The following is a 23474-nucleotide window of genomic DNA, read 5'->3' on the forward strand; positions in this document are numbered from 1 at the left end:
TCTGGCAGAACCAACCAACCACACCAGTGAAGAAATACATTTCTTGTTAACTAAAACTGTATCCATTAACAAAATAACACATCCCAACACCTCCAGTTATGGGAGAGTTCACAGCTGCAGCCCAGGTGAGCACGGATCAATCTCCTTGCAGCCACTGGAATGAAACTGCAAATCCTGCTTCCAACCTTAAGCTCCCAACAACGTTTTGCTTACATAAAGGGCAGTTTTAAAGGATTTTAAAACAACAGTAGCAACCACTGACCCAGAAATTTCACAGTATTTTATCTGATCCAGGAAAAAACAGCCCACAGCGGTATGCAATGAGCAATTTAAACACCAATTAGAAGCTTAAACCTGAAAAATGTTTGTTATATTCTATTCTATATACCTAAGCATAGTATACAAATATGTGCCTGTTTTTTATAGTAGGGTTTACACTGTTTCTAAAATAACATGATGTTCTATATTATTAGCATACTTAACTTCACTCTATAGAGATTAAAAGTGAACAATTACTTATTTTCCTGTAGCTTTTCATGCAGCCATAAAACAGTTTTCCAACATTTAGCAAGCTTCTTTAAACAACATTAGCATTCACAACCAGTAAGGCTTTTCCTGTACTTGGCTGGATAGCTTTTGAATCTGAGCACGTGGATCCGACTTATTTTGCATGCAGGTATTTTTCAGTAAGTATTATATGTATGGAATTGACTTTTATTTAGCTCTTTACATTGCTTAATATTCTCTGCCATTCGATTTTCTGTTATTGAGGGGTTTGCATTCTTACAGTCTGGAACTGTTTGTGTTTACAACACAACAGGGGTTTCACTGTGGTTTGTATTTGTTCTTTTAATATCTGGCTATGAATTGTAATAAAAAACCACTGCAGTTTGCACTAATAGCACTGTTGTAAAGCTGAATCCAATTACAGGATACTTTTCAGATTAGAAAAAGGGAGAAGCAAAGATCAACAAAAATTAAATTTTAACTGCAAACTTACATGCACTCCACAATTACAAAAGAACTTCAAGCTTTTACAACTGAATGCCAATTAACTCTTAGTTGTCACTGCAGAAGTGAACCTGAGATTAGACACTACTTGGCCTCTCAGAGTACTTTAAAATAGGAGGTAGAATATCAGCTGGATTCCTTCTTTTAATAAAAATTTTACTGAAATAGGCCTTTCTGAGGCTTGGTTTACTATGGATTTACATTTAAAAACAAACTGCATGGCTCCTGCTTTTTACACCAGGACATATGTGATTTACACATCTGATGAGCCCTCTATCATTCAGCAATATCCAGAGCACATTCTGGTTTGGATGCAGGGCCAAGCACAGAGAGGAGGAGGCACTAATCAAACAGGCTGGATACTCCAGTGGCACTGCTCTGGGATCACTGCTGTGTCCTGGATGGGCAAGAAAGAGAAACCTTGGCTTTAACTGACAAAGGCTCTTCCAATGACAGCAGCTCTTCAGCAGCACGTCAGGGTGTGAGATTGAGAGCTGGGCCTGTCAGGTCAAAATTAGATCCCGAGCAGCCAGCAATGGGAAGCATTTCTGGCACCAGCCCTGGATCCCATGCCAGCCTCTGCAAGAAAGAGCAAGGCAGGGAGGAAGCACTAGAAAAAAGAGTGAGGAGGTGACGGGGAAAAAAGCTGACAAAAGTCCCAGTATTTCTTTCCCTCAAATAAACCCCTCCTTGCTGAGGAGTCAATGACACTTGCAGAGAGGCTGCCACTCCTCTCACTGGTTTCTGTTCCATTCATGGTTTCCATCCCCCTTCCCCACCCCCAGACACAGAACCCTGTGCCAAGATTGTATCTACAGATCTCCCCAAACCCATGCCTGCATTTTTTAATCAACTCTTCTGTAATACCACATGTCAATACCTCCCTAGATTATGCTTAATTTATTTATCAGCTGGTTCAAAGATCAGGCACCTGATACTGTTTCCCTCCCTAGCACTTCTCTGCTGATTTTTATTGCTCCAGATTTTACATTGTTCTACCAGCTTTTCACACTCAACTCAACTGACTGAATCAGCAAAAATCCACCTATGTGGAGCTGCACCAGGACTGTCAATGAATTTGATCTTTTAGAATTTGTATTAGATATACGGGCAGATATGTAGCCAGAAGGAAACTGAACAGTAAAAGTTTCCAAGAGCTTGGCAAGATTGGATTGACCAATACACCGGGAAGCTCATTTCTAGTCACTCTGGGGACTAACAGAAAAATGAAAAGTGACACAAGAGGCAAAAGAGCATTTGGGCAACAGTAGTTGTATGATAAAAAACAGATTCCCAGAGAATCAAGGATATGGGAACTGAACCCATTCCAAAGAAAAGGCAGAAAGGGAGCCTGGCAGAGTTCCCTCCACTCTTCAGGATTTTTAACAGCCCACTGGCAGATTATGTCTCTATTGTTCACTCAATCCTCTCCTAGGATGTTTCTTACTGTACTGGGAAAATAAAAAGCAGCAAGAAAAAAAATTAAAATCTTCCTTCCAGTTCTGCTTTAAAAGCAAAAGGAAACATCACACAGCACAGAGTGAGCCAAGGATGGAGCTTCTGCTCCTGGGATTTTACACTGGCGATCAGCTGGCATGCCCATTAACTTCAAAGGAGGCAGAGTTAAGCCAGTGCTGATAGTTCCCAAAATCCAACACAGATGCCCAACTGAAACCTGGACATTTTGTCAAATCAACTGGTGCCCAAAATCATTTTACCATAAGTGCTTCTTTTCACCACATTTCTAGGTGCATGAAGGAAAACAGCTTGCACACCAATGACAGTCACCTTCCAGCTAGAAGAATGCAATAAATAAAGCTCAGTCTACACAAATTGTTCTGAAATAAACTTAGCCTGATTGCAAATTAGGAAATTAAAAAATGGCGTTTACTGCCAAACACATATGTCCCATTTTGCATTATTTCAAATTATCCACTCTGTTGAAACTTCTCACGTGTGTCATTACTAAGATGAGACCTGCACCCAGACAGAGTGAGTCTTAAAACATTTCATGGGTGCCCAGCAACGAAAGCAGGTAACTCACAAACCACCACCACAACTGCCAGAGATGGGACTATTGGTCTCACGGCAAAACAGACCTCAACGAACAGCACCACTGATACACATTTGTAAAACACATAAGCCACTGCATACATCTCACGGAGCAGTAAGACCAATTTACAAGCCAGTGTCAAAAACATGACAAGATAAGGAGCTGGACAATGAGCTCTGCTAGCTGTGAGTTGGGTTTGTGCTCTCTGGAAGGACCTGTGCATCACACAGCTCAACCACCACTCCTGGATCTCTCCCTCCAGCACTGCCCCCTGCTCCTCTCCTCAACCAGGCTGCTGTAACCGAGTCAGTGAGGGCTTCAGTAGCACACCTTTTATTTAAGGCGGCGATTAACTCCTCCTCGCTATATTGGCAACAAACAACAGCGGTCAGGGCCATTATCACCTGTGAACAGCCTCCTACAGCTCTAACCTCACACAGCAAAACCTCTCCCTTCAACGGCTCAAACCAATCAGTTGAATGTCTCAAAGCCAACTCCTGAAACCGAGACCTTCCACCGGCTCTCATCACGCATCTCAATTCTACACTATATGAAATTCTGTTACAGACATGCAAACATATCTGTAATTTCTGCTATAAATACCCAGCCATGCTGTGTACCTCGGGGGAAAATGTTTATTTGTTTTGTGTGTCTTCCCCTCCTCCAAAGGCAGGTATCAAGGAGAGAATTCTGCTGCTGAATACTTTCGTTCTTCCAGGTGTAATTTCTGGATTAAGGTAATTAACAGATAAATACAGACGTAATTTAAATGCTAAATATATCCACACACACTGTGTTTTATCCCTGAAGATAGTACCATGTACAATATTTACAGATGGAAACACCGTATGCTTTGAAAACAAAGCTTTTCCAAAAAATAATTTGAACATAAAGGCAACCCAAACTCCAGAAGGCACGAGCATCTTGAAAATCAGAAAATACTTTAGAGCCATGCTTGTAACTTTATCATTGCTCCCAATCTGCTGGGATGGTGATAGAACTTGACCTTTTCCCCTTTGAATCACTGGAATTCTCAGAGACTGCTACAATCACTTTGAAAATCTCCTGCTTTCAGAGGAAAACTTGAAGCCTCAAAGGGAAAATGGAAAGAAATAAGGTCACAATGTGCCATAGACTGATTTTCACGAAACTGGACACTCACATACGAATTCTGAATGTTTGAGATGAGTAATGCAGGCCCTCAGTGTTTGTTGAAGTCAGATGCTGCTGCACAAAACCAGCTTTCATTGGTACCTCTGAACTCGCAATCAACGGTATAACACAACCTCAGTCCCCTCTCCAGACACAAAGGGCCTGAATCTTCCCATTTCCATTCCAAAGCCCTGGTTTCATGCACACAAACCTACCCATCATTTTGAAAATATGAGGAAAAGTAACTACTTCTGAAGCCATTACATTTGGGACTTCCTCACTTCTTCAGTTTAACAGCCCCCCTCCGGCAACAGCTCCTCCTGACAGCTCTAACAGGAAGGCACAGCAACCTTGTCAGCAAATGCTGTGGAGCCGCCTGTCCCTCCAAGTCGCTGCCTTCCAACCCCCCCAGCTCAGGGCCTGCGGGGGCAAGGATGTGGAGGGAAACAGAGCCCCAGATGCAACCTGAGCACCTCCCGAGCTCTGAGCTCTGCTGCTGCTGCTCAGCCAGAGCTCCTGCTTCCTCCCGAGCGAGCGTCTGCTGAGCACACGTTGAGTTTTACCACCCACATCCTGCCAGGCTCTGCAAAGCAGAAGTGAATAAATGCACATTAACGACTCTGGCACAGAAAATGACGGCACACAGAGAATGAGCTCGGTATAGTTTCCACAATTCCCGACCAAAATTAATCTTTGAAGAGCAGAGGGAGAGGATGGAAAAGGATGTTGAAGCTCGTCTGCATGAAGGATACGAGCCATTGCTGGCACCTGGCACCAGTCTAACCCGCGCTGACAGTGCCACAAATCACCCTCATTAGCAATACAAATATGCATTAGACACAAATGTGGACCAAATCTGGTATTTCCCTAGAATACAGTAATTTTGCTTTTCATCTACAGATTTCAGTGAGATTTGCAAAGGTGTTCTGACAGCTGGATAGTGCCTGGCACGTGTGGGAATGGCTGCAGCCAGCCCAGCATCACCCAGCAGCTCGCTGGCAAACCAGGACAGACAGTCCACACTTCCGAGATCTTATTAGTGCTTGAAGAGTTTGTTTTTTGGCTTTATACAATGTACTTTACGACATAAACCAAATCTTTTTAGAGACTCAGTTGTCTTTAAAGATTAGAGTAAGGAAAAAGAAAAAACCCATACTTATGAGAGTTTCAGTAAAATGGTCCATTAAAAATTAAATTCCAGCTCATTTAGTAACTTCCATTCAGTCGACTTTCGGATAAAATTTATTACTGCTCTTACACACAAGCACCCTCAACTATGTAAAATGTCACAGACCAAAGGTTTGTACCCAGCCTAGAGAAACATAGGACCACCAAGCAAATAAACTGAGTGAAAACACAGCCCTGTAAGATGTATTTCAGTAACTGCCAGCCACAAAAACAACTGAAAACTGCTACATGCATCCATCTGGCACATATGGAAGTATCATCCTAAACTTATCCCTACTGCAACTTTTTCAGGTGGCTGCCTCCTGCTCATTACTGATCCAAACTACCATTGTGGGGAGGAAGGACAAGAGGCTGGCAACACTTGTCTGACATGAAGACTGACATGAAGTTTCTAAACTGGCACATGCTGTGGGATCTGCCTTTAGCCCCCTCGCTCAGCACCACCACGGCCTTCCCCTGCGCGAGGCAGGACAGGCGCTCCCAGCCAGAACTTCCCGGAGTACATCCCACGTGCGCGGCACCAAAAGAACACCGGGAAAGCTTTCATCATTTCAAACTTGACTTTGTTGTTCTCAGGTGATGGCTGTACTCAGGGTGTTTGTTACCTACACTGAGAGCAGCACTGAGAGACTCCCAGGTTAGCTCCGACTCCTTTATGTCCATACGCAGAGCTCCAAGCGGGCAGACCTTCACTCCTGACCACAGCGAGGGAAGGGCATCTCCTCACCAGCAGCACACGGGTCCTGGGTGCTGTCCCCACACACACGGGGATGCACGTGTGGGGTGGCAGAGCGGGTGTGGGAGGCAGCAGGGTGGGCACATGGGCTGTGTGTGGAGGCAGGGTGGGCACGGTACACGGGGAGGCAGGTGTGTGTGGGACAGGAGAAGCAGGGGGGTGTGGGGGGTACAGGAGAAGCAGGGGGGTGTGTGTGGGGTACAGGAGAAGCAGGGGTGTGTGGGGGGGGTACAGGAGAAGCAGGGGGGCGTGTGGGGTACAGGAGAAGCAGAGGGGTGTGGGACAGGAGAAGCAGGGGTGTGTGTGGGGTACAGGAGAAGCAGGTGTGTGTGTGGGGTACAGGAGAAGCAGGGGTGTGTGGGACAGGAGAAGCAGGTGTGTGTGGGCGCACACGGTGTGAGGCACAGGCCGGGCACGGAGCCATGGCGGGAAGCTCCCCCACAGCAGGGACCTTCCGTCAGGGCCCGGCCTCCACACACTGCCCCTCTGCAGCGGGTTTAACCCCCACTGCACAAAAAGCAGCCTTTCCCCTCAGGGGTTATCCCATGTCCGCTCCCACACCGCTGGGCCCCCCAAACCCGGCCGCAGAGCTGTGAGCACGGTGAGGGAGGGCCCGGCTCCCCCGGGAGCCCTCAGGCCCCGCTGCGGGCTGAGGAGCCGCCGCAGGTGCCTGCGGGGGGGAGAGGCGGACAAAGGGCGACGGCACCTGCACTCACCATCGGTAGCAACCCTCGCTGGCCTGCAGCGTGAAGTTGACGCGGGTGCCGCGCGTGAAGGGGAGCAGCACCTTAGGGGTGTTGAGCTTGGAGCAGGCGGCGAGGTGCAGCAGCAGCAGCAGCGGCAGCGCGGGGGGAGCCATGGGCGCGCCGGCAGCTCCGCGGGGCACGGAGGCCGCGGCTCGGCCGGGCAGGGCGGCCCCGAGCGGGGCAGGGCCCGCCCGCCCCGCGCCCTCCGCCCCCCGGGCCGCCCGCCCGCCGCGGGGCAGCGCCGGGGTGCCAGCGCCGAGGGGCTGTTCTCTTAAAAAAACCCTCCTTTTCTCCGGGCTGAACCCAAAGCCTTCTTTTCTCCGGGCTGAACAATCCCACGTCTCAGCCTTTCCGCGTACGAGAGGTGCTCCAGCCCTCTAATCATCTTCGTTGCCCTTAGTTCTTGTTTGTAAGAAGTATCATTGTTTCTGTATCCTTACACCCTTCAGGTAATACTTACTTTCCTGTACTTTTTGTGCCCTAGGCAAAAGAAATTCGTAGTCGGACCAAAGTGCAGGCAAAGGTGAGGAGGTGGCGATGGGAGGTCGGTGGGACGCGGGCCCTGCGGAGCAGTGGGCACCACAACAGCCCTGCTCTGAGGCTGCTGGAGCTCTGCGGGGCACGGAGAGGAGCTGCATTTCAGCAGCCACACTGACTGAGCTTGGCCTTTCCCTCTGCATTGCTCAGAAGCGGGGTGGAACTGCATGGGAAGCAGGACAATTAGGAAGAAGAAGAAAAGGGAGGGAAGTTTTAACCATCACTGACAAATCCATAATAATTCGTTAAAAGCCTGGAATGGAATTTTGTGGATCACAGCTGTTTAATTTTTTTGCTCTGTCTTTTAAAACCATACTGCAAAATGTATATTTTACGTTCTGGTGGTGATTGGGCTTTGTAGTGGATGGTGCTGTACGGTACCTTAGTGTGCAGTACAGATATACTGTACAGTTCAATTTGTTACGGATGTGTTTGCTGAACACTGACAGGAACTGCTGACTTATGCAGGTAGAAACCTCATTCAGTAGGATGGAATTTCTGTGAGCTTTATAATTTGCGTTTCTAGAAACTTTGAACACACCTGAAACTATTCTCAAAAGACCATTATATTTTGTAAGTCCAAAGTCAGGCTCGTAGGGCAATCTTAATTTGTCCTTGTTCATATGTATCCTCTTTTCAACAGATGTTTAGTGGTGTGAGCTTTTCAGCATTCCTGGTGAATTACACATTCTGGGAATTAATCAAAGCTATTTAGTGAATGAAGTTATTACGTGGAGGATCTTCCTGTCCTTACCTGTGACAGAGGGATGGTACTTATATACAGGAGGAGAATGGATTTCAGGAAGGGCATGAGCATCTCGGAGTAAAAATAATTAAATCCTGCCAAGATCAGCTGCTGTCCAGGGACACCACCCAGGTCTAATTCAGGTAGTACAGAAGTTAACCAGCTCTCATCTGTTCTAAGCAATTTAGGAATTTTATTTGCCTAAGAGCATTTTTTTCCACTATTTATTCAGCTAGTGTTTTATTTATCAATACCTCAGCAACACTATTCCATTTTCTGTCCCAGAGGACTGTGTGCTGCTGGACAGTTCACTTCTCCCTGCAGCTCCTGAGTGTATATTACTGATTTTCTGACTGCATATCCTGAAATTGTGTGGTCTGATTTAGAGAAGACCTGAACTTTGCAGCTGCAATTTAAGTCAGTGGGAGCTGGGCCCAGGAAGATGTATAGTGTTAGAAGCTCTGCCAAATCAAGCACTTACATCTCCCCAAAATACAGAGGGTTTGGTTTTTTTCTTCACTTTTTTGCTCAATCCGTTTGTAGCCTTTCTTCATAGGCATGTTATGAAGATAAATTCAGTAAATCTGGGATTATTAGGGAGGTACATGATAAAATATGTACCCATGACACAATCAGTTCAATGTGTCTACACTTAGTATAATTACCACTGAGTAGGTAAGAGGTAGATAGTACCTTCCATCCTGTGCTGTGAATGAGGGGAGAAAATGTCTTTATCCCAGTACTAAGACCCACCCGCCTCAGGGGAGCTGCAGGGGCACCAACAAGGAGGTGCTGCTTTTTAAAAAACCTCCTTTTCTCAAGGCTAAACACCCCCAGCACCTTATGGGACTCCTGCTCCAGATCCTTTCCTGGACACGCTCAATGTCTACCTTGTGAGGGGCCCAAAATGGAATCCAGAATTCGAGGAGTGGCTTCACTAAAGCCCAGGAGAGGGGGACAGGCACTGCCCTCATCTTGCTGGCCACATTATTTTTGATCCAAGCTTTCTTGGCCACCTGGGCACACTGCTGGCCAGGTACGCACACATGCTAACAGCTAAGCTAAGCAGCAGTTCATTTGTTATCAGTCACAGCATGACTTGGGTTGGAAGGGACCTTAAAGCTCATCCAGTGCCACCCCCTGCCATGGGCAGGGACACCTCCCACTAGCCCCGGTTGCTCCAAGCCCTGTCCAACCTGGCCTCGGACACTTCCAGGAATGGAGCAGCCACAGCTTCTCTGGGCAACCTGTGCCAGGGCCTCACCACCCTCACAGGGAAGGATTTCTTCCTAATCTCTACTCTAAAGGTGCCCTCTGTCAGTGTGAAGCCATTGCCCTTGTTTTGTCACTCCATGACCTTGTAAATAGTCTCACTGTTGCTTGTAGGCTCCCCTCAGGGACTCGAAGGCCACAATTAGGTCACCCCAGAGTGTTCTGTTCTCCAGGCCAAACAATCACGATTCTCAGCCTGTCCTTGTATGAGAAGGGTTCCAACCCTTTAACCATCTTGATGGTCCTTGGTTCTTGGTTATAAAAGTATAAATTTGCTATATCCTTATACCCTTCAACTAATAGTTCTTTATGTGCACTCTTTGTGTCCTAGAGAAAAAATAGTCAGACTGAAGCACAGCAAAAGGTGAAGAAGTTGCGATGAGGAACTTGGTGGTACATGAACTCTGCAAACCAGCTGGACACGACAAACAGCCTTGGTCTGAGGGCACGTGTGGAGTACAGGAGAATCAGGGGTGTGTGTGTGGGGTACAGGAGAAGCAGAGGGGTGTGTGGGGGGTACAGGAGAATCAGGGGTGTGTGGGGGGTACAGGAGAATCAGGGGTGTGTGGGGGGTACAGGAGAATCAGGGGGGTGTGTGTGGGGTACAGGAGAAGCAGAAGGTGTGTGTGGGGTACAGGAGAATCAGGGGTGTGGGGGGGGTACAGGAGAATCAGGGGTGTGTGTGTGGGGTCCAGGAGAAGCAGGTGTGTGTGGGGTACAGGAGAAGCAGGGGTGTGGGGTACAGGAGAATCAGGGGTGTGTGTGTGGGGTCCAGGAGAAGCAGGTGTGTGTGGGGTACAGGAGAAGCAGGTGTGTGTGTGGGGTACAGGAGAATCAGGGGTGTGTGTGTGGGGTACAGGAGAAGCAGGTGTGTGTGGGGGACAGGAGAAGCAGGTATGTGTGTGGGACAGGAGAAGCAGGGGTGTGTGTGGGACAGGAGAAGCAGGGGTGTGTGTGGGACAGGAGAAGCAGGTGTGTGTGGGGTACAGGAGAAGCAGGGGTGTGTGTGGGCGCACACGGTGTGAGGCACAGGCCGGGCACGGAGCCATGGCGGGAAGCTCCCCCACAGCAGGGACCTTCCGTCAGGGCCCGGCCTCCACACACTGCCCCTCTGCAGCGGGTTTAACCCCACTGCACAAAAAGCAGCCTTTCCCCTCAGGGGTTATCCCATGTCCGCTCCCACACTGGAGTGCTGTGAGCCGTGAGGGAGGGCCCGGCTCCCCGGAGCCCTGACGCCCCACCACAGGCTGAGGCCCCGCCGCAGGTGCCGGCAGGGGGGAGAAGCGGGAAAATTACTGTTGTTCTCAAATACTTCTTAGACTTAAGTGATTTTCATAAGGACCAGCAAGTGCACTTAGGACATTAAAGCTTACTGATGGAAAATGACAGTGAAGTACAGCATTTAAACATCCAACACATCTTTCAGAGCAAGAGTAAGAGTAGAATAAGGAATCATTGATGTGCAACTCAGTGTCTCCTGCCTTAACGTTTCTGTGGCACAGTAAAATGATGAACTGAGTTTTCTGCTCATTTAAGTTGAAAGTCATGCATTGCAGCACTGCTTTAGCATGAGAGGAGGGAAGGCTGGGAGGCAAATAGTGCAGCTGTGTGGTCAGTGGAGGTACCAACACCAGGGCTGGAGTTACATCAGGGGCTGACTTGGCATCCTTGCTCCACTGCTCTACTCTCCATGATGCAGGGGTGAGATCCATATGGAGTCAACACATCATTCCTCACGCTACAGAACGGTGCAAATACCTCCAGTCAGAGGTGGTTGCCTGGTGTGGTGGAGAATTGGAATGGGATAGACACACTAGGAATATGAGACTTTTACGTGTACACCCGAGTAAGTCTGATAAAGAACACAAGTGGAAATCTCTTGGTCACAAAGAATACGATTACAGAGCGATAGAGGGAGTGCTTTAATGAGCTGCTTAATTGTGAGAGGGAGAAAGACAAACAATAAATGGTTATTCTCCAAGCAGCTGAGCCATTTGTGGATGGATTTCAAGAGATTTAAGAGGCAATCAAAATACAGGCAGTAAATAACAAAACACCAGGTGCTGATAATGTTTCTACTGAAATATGAAAATAAAAGGGGGGAAATTACTGAAAGATTTTACAAGGTCACTTGTTTGGTCTGCAGATCTAAAAAACAACTGCCAAGTAAGAAAAGAGACATACTTGGATGAAATCTTTAAAATTAATCAATTTCTGCGGGAAATATATTTTTTATAAAGCAAGAAAAAAACCTATATCAGTATATGTCATGAGGTGCTCTTTTAGCAGTGAAATCTTTTTAAATCCTTGTTAAAAAAAAAAGGAAGTATTTGAGTGGTGCAGGGATGATGGACCATCTGGCCAAGAAAACATTTAATTTTCAGGCATTTCACATTTTAAATGTTTGAATAATCTCAAATCTTTTAAAACACTTCTCTACAAAAAAACCTACAAAACCCAATAAAAAAGGAAAAAACCACACCCAACACCCCACCACCACACCTGCTCCAAAAATCCAGCTCTGAGTAACTGCAACTCAGAAGGTGACACTTCAGCAATATAATAAGGCAATGAGGTGTGGAAGGTTATTTTAAAGTGTACTGGGTGAACCTGACCCAAACCAGCTCCAACCACAGCCCTTGTAGGTATCTCTGTACTCGTGTATTAACAGTTTGGGGCCAGCTCTGTGAAGTTTCAACAGCTGAGCACATTATGTACAATTTAATTGTAAGAACAGTTTCATTAAACTGGGGGAATGACGGCTCACACAGTAGAAAGATGAAAAGTATTGTCCACTGTCACACTCATGAACTTCTCAAGTCAAATAATATTTGACTTAAAGGCTAAAGAGTGACTGACAAGCAATAGTAACACATTTAATGAAAAGACTGTTCCTGTAGGGAGGAAGCTCTGGTTGGGAAGAGATGGGGAGCTGCCTACACCAGGGTTAGGAGGAGATGAAAGGGGCAGGTTAATAGACACAGAGGAGAAGGTGGGAATAGTAACTTTAGAGAAGAACAGTGGTGGACCTCTTTTTTGTCTGATGCTGTCTGTGTTTAAGCTGCAGAGTAGAACAGTATCTTGCAAAAATCGCTGGGAAAGATGGTCAGGTTCCTTCCTCCTTGTCAGGCTGCTGCTGCCCTTGTGTCTGTCTTACCCCCCACTGACTCCAGAGTAGGTGCTTTACCTGCGTGTCCTGGCTGACTGGCTCTGTGGCCTTCATTGCTGAGCTTATCCTCAGTTTGCTGTCTGCAGAGCCTTGCAAAGTATCTCCACCAAAGGAACTTCAGGCAAAGAAGGAGTTAAAGTAGTCCAATATATTAAGTGGTACCTAAAAAACAACAACAGAGGAACAACATTACAACTGGTGTCCCTTAGTACCAGCAAAAGGCTCCTGGAACCCCAGAATGATTTGGGCTGGAAGGGACCTCAAAGTTCATCTTGTTCCACCCCCTGCCTCGGGCAGGGACACCTTCCACCAGACCAGGTTGCTCCAACCCCCTCCAGCCTGGCACTGATCCTGCCACCCGAAGCACACGGGCTAGGTTCTGCCTCTGCATTGTCCTGCTCAGCTGCTCCTGCCTCCCACAGCCCTGGAACTGTAAGAGGAGGCATCACCCTGCATTGCTTTACAATGGGTATCATAAACTTACAGAGTACATAAGCCAGCAGTCCTTCTTCAATTATGTCTTTATCACTTTCTCCTCTAGTAATGACATTCAATTTACCCTACTATCTGTATCTTCATGCACCTATTGAAGGTTTTATGACAACATCCTCTCAACCTTCCAGCTGTTCCCTACAGAGGTGATGATGGATGGACAGCAACTCTAAATCTGACCACTTTGGCTATGCTTGCCAGTGTTTTCCTTCCAAGGTGTTTGGCCAAAGGAGGGCATAAATTCAGTAAATGTCCACAATTAAGACAGCCAATTAATGGCATCAAGAAAGGAAACTTTATAATTCCATGGAGGTTGATTTCCTTCAGATTACTCAGACAAGAGCATTTGTATTTAGAAAACGAGTAAAATAAGGGCCAAATATAGTCTAGTCTGCCAGGGATGTCACTAGGAGTTTTTGAATGTCCCAGGTAAGACTGAGGCCCAAAGAGAGATGTAGCTCTTTAAATCCCAGTTCCTCTGCTATAAATCCGTTCGATATGCAAGACTTTCCCAGATGGTATAAAACGCCAAGACCTCACTAAATTATTCAGGATGAGTCTGATAACACTGAGATTATGAAACAGTAACATCAGATAAAAATAAACGTTTCTCACTTCAGAGTTTATCTACCTTTCTAATGTAAATTTATGGTTATTAAAGGAGGTTATTTATAGCTGTCTTTTCAAGCTCCTACATAACAGTGCTGCTGCCTGTGCCTTCAGACACAGATAGAAATCACATTAATGAGCTACTCACCCAACAACTCAATGAATGCAGGAGTGAGGAGAATACACAAGATGAGACAAGTAACAAAAAAAAAATCCCAACCTTTGTTTCTGCTTTAAATACATCAGGGTAATTTAGGAGAACACAGTAGTTTTAAATCTTGAAAATAATGAATACAATTTATAAATAGGCATGTGAATATGTTTAATGACTTAGTTAATAGTACCAACAAAAGTGAATTTGGTCATTTCAAGGTTACTTGGTTGCAAATTATGGTATGTAGAGCTCAGAAATCTTACGTGGGCAGTCAAGTACAATAATTCTGACTCTTTTTTAAACATTAACACTGTTCTGAATGGGTTCGCTATTTTTTATGCTTTAAACACCAGCATGGAACAATGCATAAAATCCCATCATCTCTTCTACTTTTCCCATTCTCTTTATGTAAAAGTCTTCTGATCTCACTTACCTCTGCACCGGCAGTGATCTAGAGGGTTCTGTACCTACACAGTAAGGCTCTCAGACTTGCTCTGTGGCTCTCCATCTATACTGGCACTACAAAGTGTGCATTTCAACGGTACAATTACATTTTTTTTCAGTCAAAATAAATTCAGGGTTTTTTCTAATATAGCCATAAGTGCAACGAATTCAACCCCTCTTGCCAACCTTGAAGAAACGCAACATAAATTGCATTACACGTACGAAGAGTCCTCCTTCAAAAGAGGCATCACTTCCTGCAGTAGAATGTTGGTGGAAAAGCAGGAGGGGCTGCAGTGTAGCACAAATTGTAACAGTTCCTGTGCACATTGCACTGAAGTGACCTGATTTCTGTTTTGGCTCCTAAATTCCTTTCAGGGGTCACTTTTCCAGGTAGGCCACTTACCAATCAAGTTACCATGGGAATGGAATATTCAGCACTCAAAAATAATATCATTTATGAAGCAAAAAAGTTGTCTTTGATGGGAATTTGCAGCTGCAGATTTGTAACAAATAAAGAGGTTAGATACAGTGTCACAGACAAATTCATTGCAGACAGAGAGGCACGGGTGGTAACCAGACCCAAACCCAGAACCAAAATCTGCTTTGACTAGAGCCTGTGGAAAACTGTAGTAAAAGAAGGCACATTTCCCAAAGGTCTTTATGGCTTCCCATGGAAAGGCCTATTAGCTCAGTTATACAGGTTTAGTTTATTAAGTTATCAAACACATTATTACACCTGTATACCTTCTGTGAAGATTTGTGCTAAGAAAACTTGATCTCTCAAAATGTTCAGGAATGAAGGAAGTTCATTTCAAGAGCACGTGAATATTCATTAGCATTTTTAGTACTCTTCTATCTCTGGTACAAAGTTCAAACTACAGGATTTGTACTTGGGAGACACTAATTGGAGTATTTTAAAACTGCTATATAAATTACACACTTTTTTAGATGCTGAAGTATAATAGTCCCAAGACTAACTTTAGACTTTCTGCTGATGTTTATAACACATCTAAGTTTTAATATATTGTTTTTATAACAGTGACAGAACACTAGGAAACTGCCCTTTTTTATGTGGCTTGATGATGTTCCAAATATATTTTTTGTTTACAGAAATGTCCATTACACATACTATACCAAAGTGTCAGAGAAAAGTGAGCATTTTTCTGATATCTTGAAAAAACTAAATGACTTTGACAAGGCAGGATGTCCTGCCAACATGATTATAGCTGTAGTAGTCATCAGTTTGGTTCACTTTGCTCATCTTTTACTTCAGGCTTGATTAGCTATAAATTCTATAGCTTGTCCCCTCTGGATCAAATACCTAAACAAGCTTTGATGTTCCAAGGATTTTCTAGCCAAGTAATTTCATAAGGGGGAAAATGCTTAAGGGTACTGTTTGATAAGTCAGTGAGTCTGTGAATAGCAAGGGAAACAGGTATACAGAAGTGATATTTCCTCTGTTTTTTCATTGGTTTGGGGTTTTCTTCAAGTAGCCTGTTTTTTTTCATGAGACCCATAAGATTCAGTAGAAATTGCAGGTGCTTGTACTTGCAGAATTTTGGGTTTGGTTTTAATCACAACTTATCCTGATTTTCACTCTCAATGCTGTTGTTCTCATGCAGAATTTAATTCATTAGTCTGTCAGTTTTCAATTCAGTAGGAGGTTAATATTAGTATGTCCCAAGGATCTGGGCTGTAGTTAGTACTTAATACACTCATTAATTATCCAGAAAGGCAGAAATGAGGGGTAGAACAGAAAAATGAGGTCAGCAGGATTTACAGATGACAAAATTATTTAGTGTAACTCTTCCTAAGAGGAGGCTGTGATGAACTTCCTGGGAACAGAACGAGACAAATTGGCAGCACAATGGTTGATGAAATTCAGACATTGACAAATGCAGGGGAGAGCACAGGGAATGGAAAACCTGAACTGCTTGTACCCATGGCCCTGCTCTAACTTCTCACTAACTGCTGAGGGACAGAGAACACCCAGCTCAATTACAGCCTCTCCTCAAAACCTAAATGAGGTGGTGGAATACAAAAAAATAGCCTAGAAAAGAACCACAATACAGTGGGAAAACATTTGTTCCTGTTCTACTTTAGACTTTGCAGTAAGCCAGGGTCATTCCATCCCACAGCAGATACGGTAGGACAGGCCCATGTCTAACAATTCCTACCTCCCTTGTCCAGTGTGTCCTGTTGCTGAGGCAGGAAGCTGGAAGCCCATTGTTACAACACCTGCTGGGCTGTGTGGGAACTTGTGAAGGTCCTTTGCCTCCCTCTGCTTTTCCTGCTCAAGCTCAGGGCCACTCAGGGATATTCTTGTGATTGTATTGTTGATTTATGCAGGCAGAGCTGCTCCCTACAAGATGCCATCAGTCTGCTTTTATTCATTTCTGATCACCTTGAGCACATGCACATCCATCTCCCATTTTATTCCTCCTAACTAGCTGCCATCTTGGCAACAACACTTTTTATGTTATTTATAAATGTTTCCTCTTGGGATCCTGGAGACACATTTGTACTCTCCTTTCTCCCCTCATTTGCTTTTCTTATTGGTTTTGGTTCCTTTTGAGTGAGTTCTCCCCGTCTCAGATCAGTTCTCTGCATAGCAAGCACACTAATCAGGGGATAGAGAGACAGCAGGATCAACTGAGAGGTTCATTAGCATTACACATGCTGGTTAGAGCCAGGCTCAGTTACACTGGAAGCAACACTAATCCTACAAGACTAAATATTTTTGTTAGATGAACTCTGCTTCAGCATAAAATTGCAATTTTTCACTTTTTCTCCAGTGAAATTGCCAAACAGTCCTTTGTAGTTCTGGTGGTAACCCAGAACCAAAACCACAGAAGGATGTTTGTCAACAGGTTTTCATGCAATTTGTAAATTTTTTGCTCATTTTAGTCTACTTTTAGTTTAGAAGTCTAATTTTTTCTTACTTTTCTCATGTAAGAGGTTTGCAACAAGTGAAACACAAGAATAAAAATAATCTCCATATAGCCCAATATTGGCTAATTTTACAATCACTGAGTTCTACTTAAAATTTGTAAATCCTCTAAGCACTTCTGACTGTAAGAGCCCTCAAAATGCCATTCTGATTTATGTAACAAGGTATCTGACATAATTCACAGAAAGAGAAAAAAAGCTGTAAAGCAACCCTGCAGCTGTAGTTTCTCTATGTGAATTATTCTCCCCATATTTTTATGAAATAGCCTAAATTAATTACAAGGATGCCAATTTTAGCTCTGTGTTGATCAAATGCAATTACAGAGATTCCCAGGAGGACATTGTATGAAGGCCTAGGTTTTTGGAAATATTTAAGTTGACGAGAAATTAATTTTTCCCTTATTAGTTCTCATTTCACAAACAGACTCCTCTTTGTTCATAACTGGCTGCTGTAACAGCTTTGAGTCTTTAATTATTACTAATTATTGACTAAAGATTTGTTATATTTGAAAGTTGGAGCCTTTTGGCTCCGACTAATGAATAGGATGGGATGAAGGAAAAAGGTAGTGAATTATTCACTGACATTTGGCTTAATTACAATCAAATGACCCTTTCTGAATTGGAAAGCACTTGGTGAAAAGCAGAAGACAAATGAGATGTTTCAGTATAAATAATGAACAGCTCTATTTTTTAAATTTAACCCCCAAATTAAAAAATAAACCCAAGCCCACTCTACACTATCTGTTCTATAGCCTTGCAATAAGATGTTTTTGTGAGTTCAGAACACATTCTGTTTGACCTTCCTGGAGTTTTCTTTCAGGTCTGACCTTGCACCTGCTTAGCTTTAGAGACTGTAATTCTATCCCACTGAAAAAATGATGCTGAAAGCTCCATAAAGGTCTTTTTCTTCCATCTTATGCCCCATTTTCCTTGTACAATGAACAAAACAGAGGAATTATATTGCAGGACCATGTGTGTGTGCAAGGACTATATTTGCAAGAACCAACATTTGCTTCAGAATTCAAATGTTAAGCAATATCTCGTTCACTTAACTACACTCTTTTCTTAATCCTAGAGGACATAATTTAATTAAAAACAATTCAATAAGGCATAAGGTACTCCTTCAGTGCAAAAAGCTATCTGTAAGGATAGCTGTAAGGATCTAAATATTTTATTAACTTTCCAAATACTCTTAAAAGTGCATCTCTGTGACTCCAGGTGCTCTGCCCCTCAGCACATTTCTGCATGTCCTTATCCTTGAACACCCTCCAAATGGGCAGAGTTAAATTGCACCTTTTGCTGTGAATTGATGCAGGTTTGTGAGCTGAGTGTCCATGAAGAGGATGATGGCCTGCAGTTCACAACAGCTTGCATCTTGGAGCAGTAAACTGCTGGCATTTTGGAAATACTGTCCTGAGTCCTGCTCTAGACTCCTCATTCCTTTCCACTGGCACTGGGTTGCTGTGGGTAGAGACCAAAGTTAAAGAAATTAGAAGGCCCAGCAAGGTATCTTTTGAACAGATAAATCTACTTTTCTTTTAGAGGGGACTAGAATGAATTGACAGGCAGAAAATAGATATTTTTAATGTTTTCTCTACTCAAATGAAAAGTTGTTTTGTTGTTGTTGTGGTTTTTTTTAAAGTCTGTCTTTTAACACGCCAGAGACAATGGGAGACAACACATCATTTCCAAACCTACATCAATAATGAGTGATTAATGGTAATTAGGTTTTACCTATGGTGTTACAAATGGGCATTACATACTTGGCTTAGTAATGCAGCTGAAATAGATACACTTTGCAAACTGCTGAAATTAAGCTTTCTGTAAAGCATGAGGCTTTACTTTTTGTGATTAATAAACCAAGAGCTTGTATATCTGATACTGAAAAGCAAGGAGGTTCCCAAAGTTTTGTGTTTACATGGAACCCTCCTTCTTCTCTTTTCCTGCTTCCCTTTCGCCCAGCCATGGCTCGTGTCCTGGTTTATGGAAAGGCCAGAAAAATGCAATTGTCTAATAATTAACCAAGAGGGTAAACTACTCAGTGTTCCAAGGCAGACACCAGGAAGGGGGAACAGTCTCTGGAGAGGTCAAATTAGTGTGTATGGTGCCAGGGATAAACAGTGCCTACCCTTGACTGCATCACTGGCAGGCAGCAGCTCTGGCCAAGCACTCCAGGAAAGGGAAGATGAAGCACAGGGAAACCCAAAGCATATTGCAGAGCCAGAGCAGCATCAATCCGTGTAAATGTGACCTGCAGCTTCTTTCAAACCAGCCAGGGTAACTCAATCCTCATTTCTGGAGAGAGGTATTTACCAGGGATTTGTTTCTAAAGATCTGTAACTTCAGGTATCTGTTGGCTCACCTCGAGTCCTAAACATGCTGGGAGGCTTTGAGGAGCTCTCAGTAGGAACTGGCATCACACCAAATGAGAGGAGCATTTCCAGTGGGGTAAGAGCAATCTGTGATGACTGATGATGTGCCTCTGGCCTTCACTGAAACACATTTGAAGCTGGGAAGAAGGTGCCTCCCCAAAGGTTTGGCTGTCCTGGCAGTTTAAACAAATGAAGCATACTGAGAGTGTTCAGATGGGATTCTGGGAAGTTGGCTTCCAATTTGGGTTAATCTGGCACTGTGGAGAGGGAAATAGTGGATTTTATCACCTTATAAATCCATTCGGAAAAAAACCCAACCATTATTTGCTTTCTTTTTCACAAATGCCACTGTTCAGTCATACAAATATTCAAATAAACCAATAATAGTTTGCCAGAAGACAGGCTGCTACAAAACATACAGACAAGTTCAGATAAAAATATGCTAAAAATGATAAAAATAAAAAAAAACAAAACACTGAAAAATAAGTAAATACCAGAGTAAGATTACTTGGGCAAACTTAATACATCTCTTCTTTCACATGTAAGATTTTGTAGCCTTTAATTCCCTGTTCAAACACTGCTGGTATGTGGACAGGGAGACCTGTCAGAAGAGCCCCTGCTCTGCTCAAGGGCACAGAAAGGATGATACTTGATTATTTTGTTTTCTCCTCAGTCCACGCTCAAGAGTGTGCCCTGAAACATTATCTACTGCATGTGATCGAGACCATGCTCTGTTGAAGAATAACTAATTTCTTTTTCTGTCACATCTCCCCATCCAAGAGGCCCCACTGGCGAGCACATCTTACATTTCTACAAGCCAGAAAGGTTGTATTAGTCATAGTTCTAACAGTAGGGATATTAATAATACTAAATACACCAGTGGATGATTGAGCCTTAGATGCACAGTTCACAACAGCTCATTCAAGGTGCCCTTGTTTGGGGCATACTCAAGGATTTCTGACCAGAATACATTTAAATTTGACTTTCATTAATCTTATGTATGAGCAACACTGCATTGCCAACCCCAGAGCACAACCTCGGGCACCCCCTAAAGAGCACATCGTTAGTGAGCATTTGATGAAAGCTTTGGTCCTAACAATGCTCAGTTTGAGAGACCAGGTTGATACTGCTCTCAAATGGGGAGAGAACAGAAAGAGTAAACAGGATTGCATATTTTGGTTCACCATATTCAGCTAGAGCAGGTTTTACATAGTGAGTGACCCATGGTGGACTGACCCATGGTGTGCCCCAAAATGGTGGAGTGACCCCATGGCCTGCCCCAGAATGGTGAATCTACCACATGTGAAGCCCCCAAATGGCAGAGTGGCTGCACAGCAACCCCAGTGTCACAGACTGACCGTGGTGTGCTGTGAGCCCCAGGAGGGTGCCCTTTGAGCCCTGCCCTCTGAGGTGAGAGACACAAAAGGCGCGGGTTGTGGGCTGAGATAACAATTTACAGGAAGCAGCAATGAGATCAGAAAATGAACAGTAACAGCAACAATCCTAATAACAACAGTGTCCAAAAGAGGGGGTATGTTACGGGCAAAGTGCCCAGCAATGGGGCACAACCACAGCCAGCACCGAGACAGAACAGAGGAACAACCGCATGGCGAAGCAGAGAGTGGCACCAGCTGTTTGTGCTGCCCCAAAATGTCAGAGTGACTGCAAAGTGAGCCACAAAACAGCGAACCCACTGTTTGTCCTACCCCAAAATGGCAGTGACCCCATGGCCTGCCCCAGAATGGCAGACTGAGCCATGACGTGCTGTGAGCCCCAGATGGTGCCACACGACTGCGTGGGTCCCCTGAGGAACATTTTATCACAGCTGCCCCTCGGGGAGGCCCCAGTGGAGCGGAGCAGAGACAAGGACAGTGACACAAGTGTCCAGTGGCTGCTCCACTGAGCCTCAGTCAGCCTCTGCTCCACCCTGAAATGGCAGTGGGCAACCCCATGGCTGGCCCCAAAATGGTAGAGTGACCCCATGGCCTGCCCCAAAAAGTTGGACTGACTCGACTTGGCTTCAATCAATCAGCTGTGTCACAAATACAACCAGTGCACACATCAGACAATTACACCTTTCAACAGAGATTTAATCTCCCACCACCACATCTCTTACCTTCCGAATCCAAAGCCAGAATTTTGAGCTGCAGGGGGGAATCCTCAAGGTAGAGCTCTCTCGTTGTGGACACAATTTGGATGCCATGAATTAGATCAACTATGGCATCACAGCGAAGCACTTGCCCAGTCCCTGCAAGAGAGGTCAGAGAGCCCCTGAGATCCCAGCACTGCTCGTGCTCCCCGAGGGCACCACCAAGACAAAAGGCACCTCCCATTCAGGCAGTGACACCAACCCCACACTGAAGGAACTGAAACTGGGTCATGGCCTTGAGGACGAAATGGTGCTCAAGTGCAATGGTGGCTAAGAAAGCAAGAACAGCAGTTCCCTGAAATCTTCAGAAGCTCTGATTTCCATCTCCACCACCACTTACAGCTGGTGTCTCTCAGGACAAAGGCAGGGTTTGTGCAGTGCAACGCTCAGCCCTGGTTCATGGCCCAGAGAGCTTAATGACTTTTACCCACAGACCATCAACCCCCATAAACTCCTTCACTGTATGATTGCAAGGCACTAATTGACTGTCTGGTTCTGTCTGTCCCTAGAAAAATTAACCAGGTACATTTTTGACAGACATTGTCATACAACACATGCTTCTCTCTCTCTTTCTTCTCCAAACTTCTTCTTGCAGTATGTTGTAAGCCAGACTAAAAAATTCCTGTGCATGCCTTGTTGTGTCTGGATAAGTTAAAGTTTGTGACATGCCTTACTTTGGATGTTGGTTTAAAATTTGCCAAGTACTTGATTCTACCATAAGTTTCTAAAGTTTCCCTTTTAAAAGTTTGTTACTGAACCTCCTGAGAATTTTGCTGTTTGTCCCATGCAGTGCCCAGAGTGAATCAAAGAACCTTGCCCTAAACTCACTGAGCTGGCTGGGGTATTACAGTATGGATTTTACATATGGAATTGGTGAGGAAAACAAGAGGGGTCATCTTTGTCTGAAATTTATGAAGGGTCCCTGGCTGTGAGACTTTCTAAAAAGTAAGTATTTCTTGATTGCATCATGGTGCACCGAGTGTATCTTTGCTCCCATATCCCCTCTACTTTTTTTTTATATGCATATATTTATCTATCTCATGGTTTTTCACCAGTAAGAATTTTTATTGCAATACAACTAAGAAGTGTTATCTTGTTCTCAGGAAAACAAACATGGATGACATGTGGGAGTGTGATGCAGCAACATGTGTCACAACTAGATTTTGGGTGGATTCTGATGGCTCCTCTGGCCACGCACCAGAACACCCCAGAGCTGTGCTGTAGCTACCCAGAGCCAATGCAGGCTCATCTCGGGCACTTTATTTTCTTGCTGGTGGGGTTTATCTTCACTTCACATATTCCTGGCTTCCTGTAGAGTTTCCTGGACACAAAGCAGAGGCAGAATCCTGTCCCTTCCCTCTCGTTTCTGTGAGCAGTACATCAAATTCCAGATCAATATTAATTAAGTCAATTTTTTTAGAATGTTGCTTAAAGTTACTGAAAAATTGATTTAAAAATACCACTGGGCTGTTCCTTAGGGAATTTGATCACCATGACTTGGAGGAGTGTTCCTCACCCTTTCAAAACAAACACTGAATGCCCCTCACATCCCCCATGTGTGCTGCTTCTCTTTGTGTAACACTTCAGTTCTTCCCTTCCAAAACCACAGTCTGGCTCAATGCAGTGGTGTAGGATGATTATTTTGGAAGCTGTGTGGCCTTATTCAACTCCACTTTACCATGGTGTCTCCTTGCCA

At 44.5% G+C, this 23474-nt stretch overlaps 1 protein-coding gene and 2 long non-coding RNA genes across 4 annotated transcripts in view; 1 reads left to right on the forward strand and 2 right to left on the reverse strand.

Annotated features, from left to right (window-relative positions):
- The window catches only part of NUP210 (nucleoporin 210), a 61616-nt gene extending 54552 nt beyond the window's left edge, over window positions 1-7064 (reverse strand). Inside the window, exon 1 of the mRNA XM_064668055.1 lies at window positions 6857-7064. Coding sequence (XP_064524125.1) covers window positions 6857-6999 — 143 coding nt within the window. The 5' untranslated portion in view covers window positions 7000-7064. The remainder of the gene's footprint in view (window positions 1-6856) is intronic.
- A 14-nt stretch (window positions 7065-7078) lies between these two features.
- On the forward strand, window positions 7079-9938 carry LOC135420503 (uncharacterized). The gene is made up of 3 exons (XR_010433558.1): window positions 7079-7335; window positions 8067-8311; window positions 9772-9938. It is a non-coding gene; the product is annotated as an uncharacterized LOC135420503 (long non-coding RNA).
- A 1285-nt stretch (window positions 9939-11223) lies between these two features.
- LOC135420502 (uncharacterized) lies at window positions 11224-22741 on the reverse strand. Of its 2 annotated transcripts, XR_010433557.1 has the most exons (4): window positions 21746-22741; window positions 19620-19886; window positions 18551-18718; window positions 11224-12771 (listed from the first exon to the last, which is right to left on the reverse strand). It is a non-coding gene; the product is annotated as an uncharacterized LOC135420502 (long non-coding RNA). The 2 variants fall into 2 exon arrangements; XR_010433556.1 differs by lacking the exon at window positions 11224-12771 and having other exon boundaries at window positions 18413-18718; window positions 21746-22739.
- Between the last annotated feature and the right edge of the window lie 733 nt (window positions 22742-23474).

Source organism: Pseudopipra pipra, chromosome 11 (assembly GCF_036250125.1).
Source record: "Pseudopipra pipra isolate bDixPip1 chromosome 11, bDixPip1.hap1, whole genome shotgun sequence".
In the NCBI taxonomy this organism is placed as follows: domain Eukaryota; kingdom Metazoa; phylum Chordata; class Aves; order Passeriformes; family Pipridae; genus Pseudopipra; species Pseudopipra pipra.